General features: G+C 36.8%; 1 protein-coding gene across 1 annotated transcript; it reads left to right on the forward strand.

The window, feature by feature from the left end:
- The first annotated feature begins 5,178 nt into the window (after positions 1 to 5,178).
- On the forward strand, positions 5,179 to 13,954 carry LOC121392388 (multiple epidermal growth factor-like domains protein 10). Its single transcript, XM_041523619.1, has 6 exons — positions 5,179 to 5,572; positions 7,157 to 7,285; positions 8,425 to 8,577; positions 9,804 to 9,947; positions 12,966 to 13,109; positions 13,842 to 13,954. The coding sequence occupies exons 1-6, from the start codon at positions 5,278 to 5,280 to the stop codon at positions 13,952 to 13,954; spliced, it is 978 nt and encodes a 325-aa protein (XP_041379553.1). The 5' UTR covers positions 5,179 to 5,277.
- Positions 13,955 to 14,983: the final 1,029 nt, after the last annotated feature.

Here is a 14,983-nt window from a genome sequence, read left to right on the forward strand (position 1 = left end):
AAACGCGATATAGTAAACAGTGTCACATTTACACATAGGATCCAGAAAATCCATTTGGGGGGGGGGGGGGGGGGGGGGCGGGTGTGCGTAAGGCAAAACATTTTTTAATTAGATGTTCCTCTGATTCTCCAACGTTAAAAATAATAAATAAATAAAAATATAACTGTCGTAAAATTTTAATTTAGAGGGGCCCGGCCCCCTGTCCTCCACCTTAAATCCGCCACTGAAGACATAACCAGTTCTACTAGTCAGTCATCAAAAGACTACAGGTAATGGTGTTTAAACATATCCTAACAAAACAAGTTTGTTGTGAGCCTCCATGAATAGGTCTTAAAGACCTTACACTTTGAAAGACATGAATTTAAAACGAGCGAAGATTAGGACGCTATTAGCCGACTTCACGTAATAGTACTCGGTAATAAAGAACTGAATAGAAAACACCCAGAGTGTGAAAGTAGGCCTAATCCGATACGACATCTCCATTCAACTCGTCGGTGTTTTGTATTTGTTACATGTTTTAACTCTGAGTACATATTTGATTTGATCTGGCCTTAAGGCAATACCACAAGATACAACATAGGATAACCACAAAAATAGCCGATTGTGACAAGACATTACGATTTCATCGGTTGCTATGCAACTGGCTATTATCGTACGAAGCATTCATGTCGTTTGGCGTCGCCTTTATTGTACTGTCCGTATTGTACAATGTTCTGTTTGGTGGACATTTGTATATGTTAATACGGAAATTGCTTTGTTTTGCAATACCGAGGACCCGTCCCCCTAAACATATTCAAGTGCCCCCTGTTTTTCCTCTCTTTTAATGTTTTTCTCATTGCGATACGTTTATGGCGAATTGTTTTTTTCCCGTTACACCCCCGCCCCCCACTCGCGAAATATTTCGTAAATCTGTATTATTAGAAATTGTGTCACTGTTTTCCTTTCTAGGAGTTTGTCCAGATAGTCGATATGGTTTAGACTGCAACTACACGTGTCACTGCACTTCCGGTTGTGATGATGTCAAAGGATGTTCTGGGAACTGCAAAAAAGGATGGTCTGGACCAACATGCAACATGAGTAAAACCATTATTAACAGTTATTTTGAGTATGTTTGTATTAGGTAATAACATATTTGTAATATCTGAACTTGAGTAATATTACAGATGTGTCTGAATGTTTGCATTACCCGTCATGCAAGACAAAAAGAAATGAAGAAACAAAGAACGAATGAAAGGATGAACGAACGGATGCAGTTCTATACCAGAAAACACGTTTATGATATGATTATTGATAACTAATAATTTTTGATCACACTTTTAATAATAATAATGCATGTTGATACTTGATTTGTATATGGGGTTTAACCACTGAAAAACGAATTGAGCTTTAAATCGCTACAAAACGCTGAAAACATGATAATGCCTCGGTCACATATGATGCTGCCGCCGCACGGTTCTGCGGTCTGCGGTTTGTAGATGGGATTTTTACAAATCGTACGGCTTTGCGGGTTGTGGAAGCAGTGTTCACAAATGTTACGGGGTCCGCACGGCAATCGTGAACGTCATGAAATCGAAATGCGTGAGGAGACCGCAAGGCGCTAGTTAGCAAACCGCTAGGAGACCTCACGGCGACCGCAAGGTAATCGCAAGGCGTCCGCACGGTAGTTGCGGCCGCCGCAAGGTCTCCGTGAGGTGACACAGTAAGGAGGGCTCACGGTTGTTGCGGCTGCCGTACGATTTTCTAGGCACACCAGAGGTTGCGGCCTACGGCCTTGCGATTTCCGAAAAAAAAGTTTAATGTCAAATTTAAAAAATCGTAAGCCCTTGCGACAAGCAAACAACCTTGAGATCGCCTCACGGCTACCGTATTCTACCGTGCGGCCACCGCACGGTTATAGCAATTTCGAGGAATTTCGGCCGCCGCCAACACGCAGCAGGCCATTTGTGACCAAGGCATAACTTATGTTAAGCGTCCATACATGATACACAAAAAAACATTTGTGTAGTGTTCTGCTTTTAAATGCAGTTTCCAACTAAAACCTATTTACGGAGTTTGTGCTTCCAGTTAACTTATACGTCACAGAGCAGTTATACGTCATAGACCAGTCAATTTTGGTCTTGATTAGTTCATTGGAAGGTGTGGCTGTAACGACTGGATCATCAGCTAGGAACAGCCAATCAAAATGTATTTAAATCGATAACACACATATTTGTGTTTTGTTATGTGAAGAGAACAGTTTTGCAAAGCTGCGACACAGATGCAGAACAGCAAAGACTTCTGAAATTAGTTTACCTCAGTTCAAAATGCCTATAACCACTTATAATGTGGAAGTTACTCAGGTTTGTACAGATATTACATTAAATGAAGGTGGGTAATAAATAAAATATCATACTCGTTTTTGTTAAACACCAGATAACCCACTTAGTTTCCTTGTCTCTGATACAGTGAAAATTAGTTGAGTTCGTAAAACTATCACGAGTGTAGCATTCTTATCAAATATTAGTCCCCTACCGGTCCAACCCTGCAATACGACCGACATGTATATAGTCAGCCCTCATTAGCCAAAGGGGCGGGACGTAGCCCAGTGGGAAAGCGCTCGCTTAATGCGCGGTCGGTCTAGGATTGATCCCAGTCGGTGGACCCATTTGGCTATTTATCGTTCCAGCCGGTGCACCACGACTGGTATATCAAAGGCCGTGGTATGTGCTATCCTGTCTGTGGGTTGGTACATATGCAAATGTATTTCTACTAATGGAAAAATTTAGAGGATTTCCTCTGTGAGACTATAAGTCAAAATGTTTGATAACCAAAGCCAATTATTAAGAAATCAATGCGCTATACTGATGTCGTTAAACGAAATAAACTATGTTGTGTGTACGGCCGCCGTGTATATTGACATTTCTATGCTGTGACAAACATGGCGGCATCCATTACCGTTGTTTCTATGAAATTCGTCTTTGTAAGCAATATTTAGCACGATGTGTGTACAGTAGACTAGTCGAATGAACACGAGCGCACAAAGTACAAACACGGTGAAAGGCAGTACAACTTAAAAGAGGAGAAGCGGTCAGAACGATCATAAACTGTTAAAAGGGCCTTGCGTATTTTATTATAAATTAGTATCAATGTAATCACTGTAATCACTATTATTATTATTATTATTATTATGACTATTATTATTATTATTATTATTATATTTTTAATATTTCAGATAATTTAGCGTTGAACAAACCTGCCTCCCAGAGTTCTCACTATAAAAGCGACACATCACCTCCATCAAATGGTGTTGACGGGGATTACACTGAGACGACATCGTGTATACTCACTGATGTATATCAAGATAACACGTGGTGGGAAGTGGATCTGGGGAAACAAAATTACATACACAACGTGACTGTTCACTTCAGGACGGGTTGTAAGCAGATATAACATATTTAAATACTTACACACACACGCAGGCACACACACAGACATGCATACGCACACAAAGATTCACATGTATGTGGAAGAGTAAATACCAAACATGATTCACAAAGCGCTGTCGAATCTAAATCCAACTGTATCTCAGGCAACTTATCTACTACTGAGCTACAACTTGCTTTGTATTCTTAAAATAAGTGGGCGGGACGTGGTATGAAAGTTTGTTTCGTTTAAAGACACCACTAGAGCACATTGGTTTATTAATCGTCAGCTATTGGTTGTCAAACATATGGTAATTTTGACAGTCATAGAGAAGAAACCCACTACATTTTTCCATTACTAGTAAAGGATCTTTTATATGCATCGTCCCACAGATAGGATGGCACATACCAGAACCTTTGATATACCAGTCGCGGTGCACTGGCTGGAACGAGAAATAGCTATGTAGTATGAAGCGTAGCCGGGTTTACTTCGTTCCAACCAGTGTCGTGCCTATAGAAAGCTGCATAATAATAAACGATCCATTGCTGCTTTATCGATAGACCGACCTCGGTGGCGCAATGTTTAAGCCATAGGACTACAGTCTGGTAGGTACAGGGTTCGCAGCCCGGTACCGGATCCAACCCAGAGCGAGTCCTTAAGGGCTCAATGGGTAGATATAAGGCCACTACACCCTGTTCTTTCTTACTAACCACTAAACAACTAACAACTAAACCACTGTCCTGGACAGACAGCCCAGATAGTTGAGGTGGGTGCCCAGGACCGCGTGCTTGAACCTTAATTGGATATAAGTACGAAAATAAGTTGAAATGAAATTAATTTATCGATACGTGGCGGCAGCGGATAAGCTCGCTGTCCTTCGTTAGACCAACTGTGGAAATATCCATATCTTAAAAACGAGGAGCCTTATTCACAAAGGTCTCTTAGGCACTGCTAGACAACAAATCATCCTCTTTGCAAGTCTTTTAGCATTGCACTGCGAAATCGCAAAGTTGCGAGAGTTTAGTGAATTAGGCCTCAGAATCTGATTTCATCAACTACGCCCATGCGTTCTTAAATATTATTTTTGTTATAATTTCTCTTCGCCAATTTAGACCAAATATTTCAGAACTGTTTAAGGTTTAGTAAAGCTTGTCCAATACGGTATACATGTGCATCGAGATAAGCAAACAAAGTTATATTCGTGAACAGTTACATAGCTTCATTATATTCATTTACCATTTGGCTATACATTTTGATGTATAAGAGTTTACAATCAAACACGTTAACAACAAATTCTCAATAGCCGAACTAAAAGGTTTGAAAGTAAACAACAACAACAAAAACAGTTGATTATTTTTAATCACACACACACACACGCACACACACGCACACACACTCTCTCTGTATCTCTCTCTCTCTCTCTCTCTCTCTCTCTCTCTCTCTCTCTCTCTCTCTCTCTCTCTCTCTCTCTCTCTCTCTTTTAACTTTACGACTTGTTTTGAAGTCAAGTTAGACATGTTTACACGTTGGTCTTAGTTGGTGAAATAGATTGCAAGTAGACGTAGTTTCAATGTGCTGAGGTGTCGTTAAACAAATATTCCTTTTATTCCCAGGCGTAACCATGTCCTCCATTCACACCTTTTCCCCTTGCCACATTTTATATACACATTGCGTCCCATAACTACGGGGATTAATACACTCACAGACAAAATAGCATGGCTATGTTCTACATTATACAACATAATAATTATTATACCTGTTAATGTGATGTTTTGATGTGTAGTGTACTAAGCCAGATTCAAATGTCATTAATAGCGCAACACGTATCTATTTAGGGTTCAGGTTTGTCCGTCCTGGGCACAACTTGACATATATATGTGGGGAAGATTTTGCCCAGGACTGAGGTCAGTAATCCCAGTTATGTTTTGTTTCATATTTACAGACGTATATCGCAGGAATGGCGTTCATGTGTACAGTTCTTTAGAAGTGAACAAGATTAACACGGGTCATCTGTGTGGTGCGGCCACGATAAATAGCCCGGATGTAACACGTATTACCTGTGACATCACGGCTCAGTACATCACACTGTACCAGAGGACTAACAACGACGACTTAGATACAAAATATGACGTTGGCACGGGAATGGATTTTTGTGAAGTGGAAGTATTCAGTGAGTTAATCTATTCATAAACTACAGACTGAAATAAATAATAATGTGAATATCTGGCAACTACACGCAAACTAACATTCTGAGATATTCAGACGAAACTGAACCTGTATTTGGCTCTTTAAGGTTTCAACATACAACACAATAATAATACAGATACATGTATGGCGTATTGGTTTCCTAACCCAAAATGAATAAGAAAAAAAGAAAAAAAGAAGAAGACCGAAACAAAACAAAACATCTCGACATTGTTTTCAGAGGCAACGTTTATTTTTACAGGACATCAGATACCATGGACTTTTAGTCTACATATACCAGTCGTGGATTACGGAATGCATTGGGAAGTTACCCAATCCAATTATGAAATTTATTTCATCATGCATATTCTACATGGTTTCCGATTGGTTAATATTAACTGTCGTATAATTCTGTTTCAGGTCATATTTCACTAACTGTAGATGTGTTTTTTTTTTAAAATATATATAAATCATAACTGATCCATATGCGCGTGTGATTTACACCAATTGAGTTGGAGCACCTGTACATAAATCATGTTCAACTGATCATTAAACATGTTGCTATGATGTCGTCTTGTGTTGACAAACCACGTTACATCTGCATAAATCATAACATTGCACAACATTGGAAAACGGGGAATCGCCTTAGCATTCGGCAATAAGCCGTATCCATTTTATTAACATAATTCGGAAGACAATGACGTCGTGTTTGACGGCATAGTGCAAAATCAGCTCCACTGGTTAGTAACTATACCACTAGAGCTGATTTCAATCAGATTGGTTGTCTAGATTGCACAGTGTTCGATTACTTGCATATAATTTGTATATTTATTTTTTATTAAATTAATTGAAGCAATAAAACAATTAAAGTGAAATACCCTATTTTTTTAAAGACTACGACGCATTTCTCACTATTAGATCCGTTTGTTTGATAACTCGAATCGGATATTACTTAGATTGTGTCCGTTTTGATTATCCACTTCCGTACATGCGAAGTGTTTCTTGTCATCCTGGTGTTTCTAAAACCATGATATGCATTTTTCATTTTTGTTAAATGCCCACGTCTCTCTTTGAAGTAACAGTTATTAAAACAAGCTTTGGTGAGGTGGTTTTAAGAGTATTTCCCCATTTCAACACCACAGACTCTGGTTTCACCATATTGTAACTTTATTCAGATGTATTACGGGTGTGCGAATTTAATTCTCTGTGATAAGTCAAATATTATTCTGTTCTGCTCCATAAAACATCATATAGGTCATATTACAGTGCCATAGTTGTTTTTATTATATTTTTATTTTCAACAATGCCCTATGGTGTTGGTAGACACAATTTTAGTGTTTTTTCTCAGATATATGCAAATTTATTATATTTTTATTTTGTAGACGGAAATATAATACATATGTGGCTAAAAAGCTTTAGGTTTTCCTATTATAAACTATGTGAAGTAATTAGTGACTCAATTAATATTTGATTTAGTTTTAATCAACGATCAATTCAATCCATGTTTTAATAAGGCAGACAAATACAAAAATAATACCTATATTAACGAATCCAGTATTCTCATCTTCAGTTTGTGACGCTGGTACGTTTGGAGATAACTGCACCGAATTTTGTCACTGCCAAGGTCAACCGTGTGACTATGTAACTGGAGAGTGCGTGGGTGTATGCAAACAAAACTGGACTGGGAAGCAGTGTAACGGTATGAAAATATTTACCATATCAACCTTTTGTATAATGTAACAACTACATCGTTCATTTTAAAGGGACATTCCTCAGTCTGCTGCAATATTTATGGTGTTAATCGACTAACAGAGACTTTTTTAAAGATTGTAATTACATACCAAATAACGATTATATAAAATATTAGTGGCTGTATAATAAACGTGTTTTTGATCGTTCTAATAGTTATACCAGGTGAAATTTCATTTTATTTCTTAATTTGAAGACGAAATCCAGTTTGGGCTTCTTACAAATATTAAGACGACCAGAAACACATTGCATATACAGACACTGATATTCTAAACAAGACAATATATTTAATGTGTAAGTTTAATCGTAAAAGTATTTTATTAGTCGGAAACATCTTACAATGCCTCAAACTCAGTAATGTCCCTTTAAACTATTCTTAAATACAAGTCCCAGTGTGACTGGCCCTTTTAATAACATACGAACCAGTAGTACATCTTCTGAAATGATACATAACAATGAGACTAACATAAAGTGTTAGACTCCGATACATCTATTTATTTAAATACTTACGCTTGTACACGAAACATAAAAGCTGAATTGACCCAACATTTTGTTTTGTGTTTAGGCCTATACGTACGTAACTGATTTTCCTAATCTGAATTGTATGTGTGGTTGAATTTATATAAAAGTATGTTTCATCTTTGTCGAAAAAAGGCAGTTATATTATCTAATAATATAACAATGATAACAATTACTTTAGTGTTAAACTATACCCTAGACAACTAATATGTGTGCATCCCCCCACTACTTAGTGGAAAGTGGAATTTCGTGAAGCAAGCAAAAAGAACAAAAGAAAAAAAACACAAAAAAACAACAACAAAAAAACGTTTTTGCCGCCCCCTAAAATTTAGCGCCGTAAGTCCAGCCCAATTCGGCCAATGCACTAATACTGCTCTGACTATACCTTACTACAGTTAGTATGTGATGCCATTTTGTAATCAATTATATTTACTAACGTTTCCTAGTGTTATGTTATAATCTGCTATATCTAAAAGCGTGTTTTGATGTTGTCTTATGTCAGTTTTATGTGCGAGTGTTGGGGTTATTTTTTGGTTTGGTTTTTCATGTTATCTTCTAATACATTTTCAGTGTGTGATGCTGACCACTATGGTTTACTGTGCAATGCTAGCTGCTTCAATAGACACTGTAATCCATCTAACGGAACATCTAAGTGTGACAATATCACTGGACAGTGTGATAATGGATGTGGACCAGGCTGGATTGGACTAGATTGTACACAGAGTAAGATCATTCTCACGTTCCTGAGCATTATACTAATTTATAGTAACATTTCCTTTATTTTATCAATCTGAATTTGATAGGGGTGGGGTCACAATTATTAACATGTTCTAAAGTGTACGATGTGGATAGAGGGGAGACGAGGGGGTTAACACCTTTATATGTTTCAAAATCAAAAATGGTTAATTTCGAATTGATATATAATCATTATTTAGTGTATACATTTCGCTATAACTATCTACGTCATACATTTGCTAACGTAGCAAGGATCATCATTGAGAGAGAGAAAGAGAGAGAGAGAGCGAGAGAGAGAGAGAGAGAGAGAGAGAGAGAGAGAGAGAGAGAGAGAGAGAGAGAGAGAGAGAGAGAGAGAGAGAGAGAGAGAGAGAGAGAGAGAGAGAGAGAGAGAGAGACTACTACATCAAAGACTGTGGTGTGTGCTATCCTGTCTATGGGATGATGCATATAAAAGATCCCTTACTGCTAATCGAAAAGAGTAGCCCATGAAGTGGCGACAGCGGGTTTCCTCCCTCAATATCTGTGCGGTCCTTAACACTATGTCCGACGCCATATAACCGTAAATAAAATGTGTTGAGTGCGTCGTTAAGTAAAACATTTCCTTCTTCTTCTTTAAACTATTAAGAAATGTGTTTATATGCATGAGTATTTATAACGGATTTATTACTTTGTGTGGGAAAGATGATATACTAAAAAAACCGGCAAGAAATTGCGACATTCCAAAACTTGATTTTAGCATGTTTGGGAAGTGCATTACACGTGCGGTGTGTGCAGCTTTGCATAATGTGTGCAAATGACCACAGTGTGTGCATATCGAGATTAACGTTCTCTCTCAAAAATGGTGGAAATAGAGTTTTGAAGATACATTAAAACTAGTTTTAGTATATTGTTAATACTTCACTTTTACCGTACAATTTGGGTGGCAATTAATTGATTCCCAGGGTAATATAAGAAATCTATGGTTGGAAATACGTGTTTAAAGAAACACTGAAGCTGTCTTACAGTACACTGTAAATATATTAGATTGTAAAATACCAAGTGTGTTTTGCAGTTTATTTTTAGTATTCTAGAATGTGAAACACTACATCTGTCTTACAGTACACTGTAAATATATTAGATTGTAAAATACCAAGTGTGTTTTGCAGTTTATTGTTAATATTCTAGAATGTGAAACACTACATCTGTCTTGAATAACGCTATTAATATTCCAGAGTGTCCAAATGGTAGATATGGTAAAGATTGTAAAGAATCCTGCAGAAACAGACATTGTCTTGGAAACTCGCCATGTGATCACGTGAAAGGGAAGTGTGCCAGTGGCTGTGATCGGGGATATGAACTACCTGACTGCACTACAAGTATGTGCTTCGTACATGGTTTAAGCAAACGTTTAGAACTGATTCAGTAAAGACACATTTACATGATTCTATTTAAACACTGAACGTGATGATTCTCACGTTCATACACGTATGAAACATAAAACTGCTTTAAACACTAACAACGGCGTATCCAGTTTATACGTAAGTGTGTCAAGTGGTTCTGTTGTTCATATTTACATGCATGCCACAGTTTATTGCTTTCAACTTTATAATTCCAACTTCATAGCAAATACATCATTATAAAACACTATCAATTAAAATATTTACATTTACGGATTCAACATTAATACTTATTGTCTTAATTTTCAACAATAAAGAAACAGTTGAAACAATCTATTTAGTTTTATAAGCATTGCCGAAAGTAGAGCAAAATTAAAATTCATGCAGTTTTGACTTAAGTCTTGTAAGTCACGTGATATCACGTGATCGAGTCCAGACATTTGTAACAAAACAATATTTACAATTTGGAATTATTAACAAAAACTTCGCAATTTTGAAACTGTTGATATTTAAACAATATTTGATCTATGGGCCTAAACTATTTTGATTTTGTATATTATAATTTATTTAATCATAATTTCATATTTGAAGCAACATAGTCACAATTACACGAGTTAATCATATGACAACGGGTAATTATAAATCAATATATCATATAATATCTTACATTTTCAGTGCAATCAAAGTATCACATACTTTAAGAATTTGATAACTTTGCAAATTAGATGTAAATTAGTCGAGGTCTCGGCACTAGGTTTATTGACATTTAAACAAACGTACTTGGGTGACAATCCATGATTGACGTATTCATTCATAGTCATCAAATAAAAACTTGTCAATGGCAATTTAACACTGAAAGCTGTCCAGCGTTCAGAAAATAAAAAATGTTAGGCATAACTTTAATTTGGTGTATGGACATCCAAAATGACGTAATTCGAGTTTGACGTCATTTCCACTCACAAATACACCGCGCCACATATTCTTACGGCATTTGAATATCTAGTAATGGCGGACTGGAATTAAAGTTGCGTGTACAGTTTACAAAAACACGTTGTATTAACCTTGAGCTTATATGATAAAGAGATTATTACCCTCGTGTATTTCGGTATCGTCAATATCATATATTAGGAATAAAAATAATGTACTTTTACACTTTTTATTCCTAATATATGATATTGACGATACCGAAAAACACTTTGGTAATAACCTCTCTCTCTCTCTCTCTCTCTCTCTCTCTCTCTCTCTCTCTCTCTCTCTCTCTCTCTCTCTCTCTCTATATATATATATATATATATATATATATATATATAAAATTTAGGTTTAATCGAACCTTTATAACTTTATAAAAAACAATATAGTTATAATTACAATATTTTAACTATATGGTGAGAAATAATATTAAATACAATTGTATGAGCTGAATAATAATTTCAGTAAATAATGGACTAATAGCAAGTTGGTTTATAGCCTTGTTTTCACAAACTCTTAACACATTGCAGAATAAATAACCGAGTGGTGATAAGGAATCGTGGTGCATATTACAGTTTTGCAGAGTGCTATGAACTAAATGTATTGTGTTCGTTTTTTGTATTCTTACTTGGCGTTTTAATGTTCTTCAATATACCCGTAAAGAACATTTCCATCTTTATGCTTCTTAACTTGCTGTTTTAAGACGTACACTAAAAGACAGTTGCTTCATTAATTACGGCACAAATTTGTTTAAAAATAAGGAAGGCATAAGGATATCTATCACAGTGTTGATATTTTCAAACTGAATATGTCAGAATAACAACAGGTTTAAAACCATTTTATATACTGTGCCAGAAATTAAATATTATAATTTTTAAATAATATAGAGAACTGCTCAAGTTCGTTGTAGATAATGTATACCTAAACTGAAGTGATAAATACATACAACATTATGTAATTAAAATAATGTAAAAATGTGTGATTCTTGTTGAATAACAACAAGATCAACTGCACATGGCGTTAGATTCAAACTTCAAATACAATGCCAAACTGTTACAAACATTATAACAAAACCATTATTTTTCAGTTGCATTTCAAAAAGTAATATACATGTATGTCTAAATTCACCTAAGTATATTATACACTACCATGGCTATTTGATGTCTAACAGATGGCTAATTGAACAAATGTCTAGAATAAGAGAGAAATCCCACTGCTGCTACACTAACAACTCATATCGGAAAGAAGCAGGAAACGGATTTACTTTCAATAAAAAATTTTTTTATCAGAATGTTCTTTCATCATTCAGATCCAATGAATTTTAATTTTAATTCAACGATGGCAAAAGCCAAATCATTGAGCAGATACTAATGTCCTCTTACAAGGAAGTAGTGGTCAGTTGCAGGCATATACATACTGATTAGCTATAGATGCAAGGAAAGTTACCATAACATTATTGTTCTGTTCTTGTTCTCCCTGCACCCCCAACCCCAATGCTCGCCCACCGTCGCTCATGGGATGATTGATGATGCCAACACGATATGGAGTTTGTGTTGTTTTCACGTGTTATGTAAATTCGAGCCTAAATCACAACTGGAAATATACATACTCTACATTTATCTGTTTCGTTTTTCAATGCTTGTTTAATTAATACATGGTGTGTACTATCATGTTACAAATCGAACAATGTCTACTGAAAAGACAACAGTCACGCGTCTTTGTTTTGTTTTTTTTGTGGGTTTTTTGTTTTGTTGGTTTTTTGTTGTTGTTTTTGTTAGGAGTGTTACTGCTTGTCATCCCCTTTGGAAAATATAAAATCGGGTATAAATCGACCCAGGAGTTTGCATCAATGTAATAATGCATTGCAACCCCGATTGCAGGCTGCAAATGAGGTGCATTTTATTAATGAGTTGCACAAAACATAGAACATGCATGCAACTTTTATTTAAATAAAAATAAACTGAATATGCATAAAAATGGAGTTTTCAAACTGTAAAGATATCTATACCATTGTATTGCTATTTTCAGACTGCATTGGCACCTATGGCTTCAACTGTAATATGGCTTGTCACTCACGGAGCTGTTTCAACGCGTCCTCGGGATGTGGCCAATTTTATGGAAACTGCACAGGAAAATGCTTGGATGGTTTTGAGTTACCCGACTGTGCAACTGGTATGTGATTACGTGTTACTACTAGTGTGCGTTGCGCATATGTATGTTTGGCTATATATTCTTGAAATATTTTATTGATAATGAAAATATAAATACTGCCCATATATATTAAATAAAATAACAAAATATTTAGCATGAAACAAGTGATATTTGTGTCCACATGTTATTATTTGAAATTTAAAAATAATTATCCATTAGATTTTTTTCTTCTTTCACAAGCTACACCTGCTCTAGGATGTGCTTCGTTATTTGGTCTTCGAGTCCACAGCTGCAAGTTGGTGAAAGTGCTAGCTTGAACATTTTGAACATGTGAGCATTTCGTCTGTTGTGGTCTGTACAGAGTCTTAAGAGAGTTACTTGATCCACTAGGCTGATCAGGTGCTAATCATCCCTCACTGTCCTAGGCCTTTTGGCTGAACTGATCATGGTTTTCTTTTCAGAGAAGCTAACTCTGATGTCTGGTTGCATCTTTGTTGTTCGTAGCTTGGCTATACTCTCTGCTTCCTCATTTTGTGGGATCCCAAATTGGCTGAACGAGCATCTGACAAAAAAACAAACACAAACACCAACCTGACTTGTTGACATTCATTTGTGGAGTCCTTAATCGTGGTAGCATCAGGATTTGAGCCTCTGCATTATAGCTGGAACTGTAGGTCCTGGTTCGGATAGCTGCTTTGGAGATGTTTTCTGAGGGGAACTTAACAAACACGCCTGCACCTCCATTGATCACAGCATTTGTTGATGAGCCATCCGTGTATGCATGGATTCAGGATTCTTCTGGGTACTGCACAGTGATAATGGCCAGTGAAATAGTGTTTGAGCATGTCACCTTGGGAGTCTCCTGAGGTTACTTGTGGGACAGATATGCTGCTCTGTAGATTAGTTTGTTTAAAAGTCCATGGTTGTGGGAGATCTGCTGGACTAAAATGGAAGAGTCTCTGTTAGACGGTTGGTTTCATGCTCTCTGATAAATCTCCGACTTTGGTGGATAAAACAGCTGTGTTCGAGACGGGTCTTTGTCAGACCCTCCATCCTTTGTTTCACTGGATGGGTGGGCAGGTACTTGAAGTTCTGTGCCTTGACCATGATCTTGGCTCCTCTCCTCTCACTGAGTGTCTGTATTGCAGCAGGTTTTTCCATGTCTTTAACAGGCGTAGACTTCATAGCTCCTGTTTTGACACGTAAAGCTTGATTTTGAACCTTGTCTAGAGTTTGCTGATTTCTCTTTGCTGTCGTTGACCAGGCTGTTGAACCATCTCGAGATGATGTCTTATGGTTTCTTCATCTACTCTCCAGGAGATCCTCACATTTGCTTCCCCGCTGGTCCCCGCTAGTTTCCACATAATGGCTAGCTTGTTTTTGCTTTTTAGGTTTCTGTTTCTTGTCAAAGGTGACACCAAGATATGTTGCTTCTTCTTCGCTCTTGGCTTTTTGCTTCAGTGATAGAGTTAAACGTGTGTTGGAAGATTTTTCTTTGTTGATAGCCACAGACCATTTTTGTGACCATTCTGTCAGCTTGTCTGCCACTATCTTCATTTTGTATCTGACAGTAGTAGCATATTCTTTCTTGCCCCACATCACCAAGTAATTAGCATAGATATCAGCTAGTATTCCTTTGGGGAGTTCTTGTATCAGATCGTTGATGAAGATCAGGAAGAGGACACCATGTCACAAACGTACTTTTTTGCTCTCTTTTTCTGTCAACTGCGACTCTTGCTCTACGGATGTGAAGGTATGCTTAATCCATCAGAGCATGTTTCCAGTTATTCCATATCTCTGTAATTTGACAATGAAGTCATCAGCCGGACTTTGTTAACAGCCTTTTGTAAATCGATCCAGGTAGCAAAGACATGTTTTTTCTTCTGAGAAAGATA

Source organism: Gigantopelta aegis, unplaced genomic scaffold (assembly GCF_016097555.1).
Source record: "Gigantopelta aegis isolate Gae_Host unplaced genomic scaffold, Gae_host_genome ctg3723_pilon_pilon:::debris, whole genome shotgun sequence".
NCBI classification, from domain to species: domain Eukaryota; kingdom Metazoa; phylum Mollusca; class Gastropoda; order Neomphalida; family Peltospiridae; genus Gigantopelta; species Gigantopelta aegis.

Coding starts and splice junctions, on each gene's coding strand:
- LOC121392388 (XM_041523619.1), top strand. CDS start 5,278: ATGTGGGGAAGATTTTGCCCAGGACTGAGGTCAGTAATCCCAGTTATG. Junction 9,948..12,965: donor ACTACCTGACTGCACTACAA/GTATGTGCTTCG, acceptor TGCTATTTTCAG/ACTGCATTGGCACCTATGGC. Junction 13,110..13,841: donor GTTACCCGACTGTGCAACTG/GTATGTGATTAC, acceptor CATTGATCACAG/CATTTGTTGATGAGCCATCC.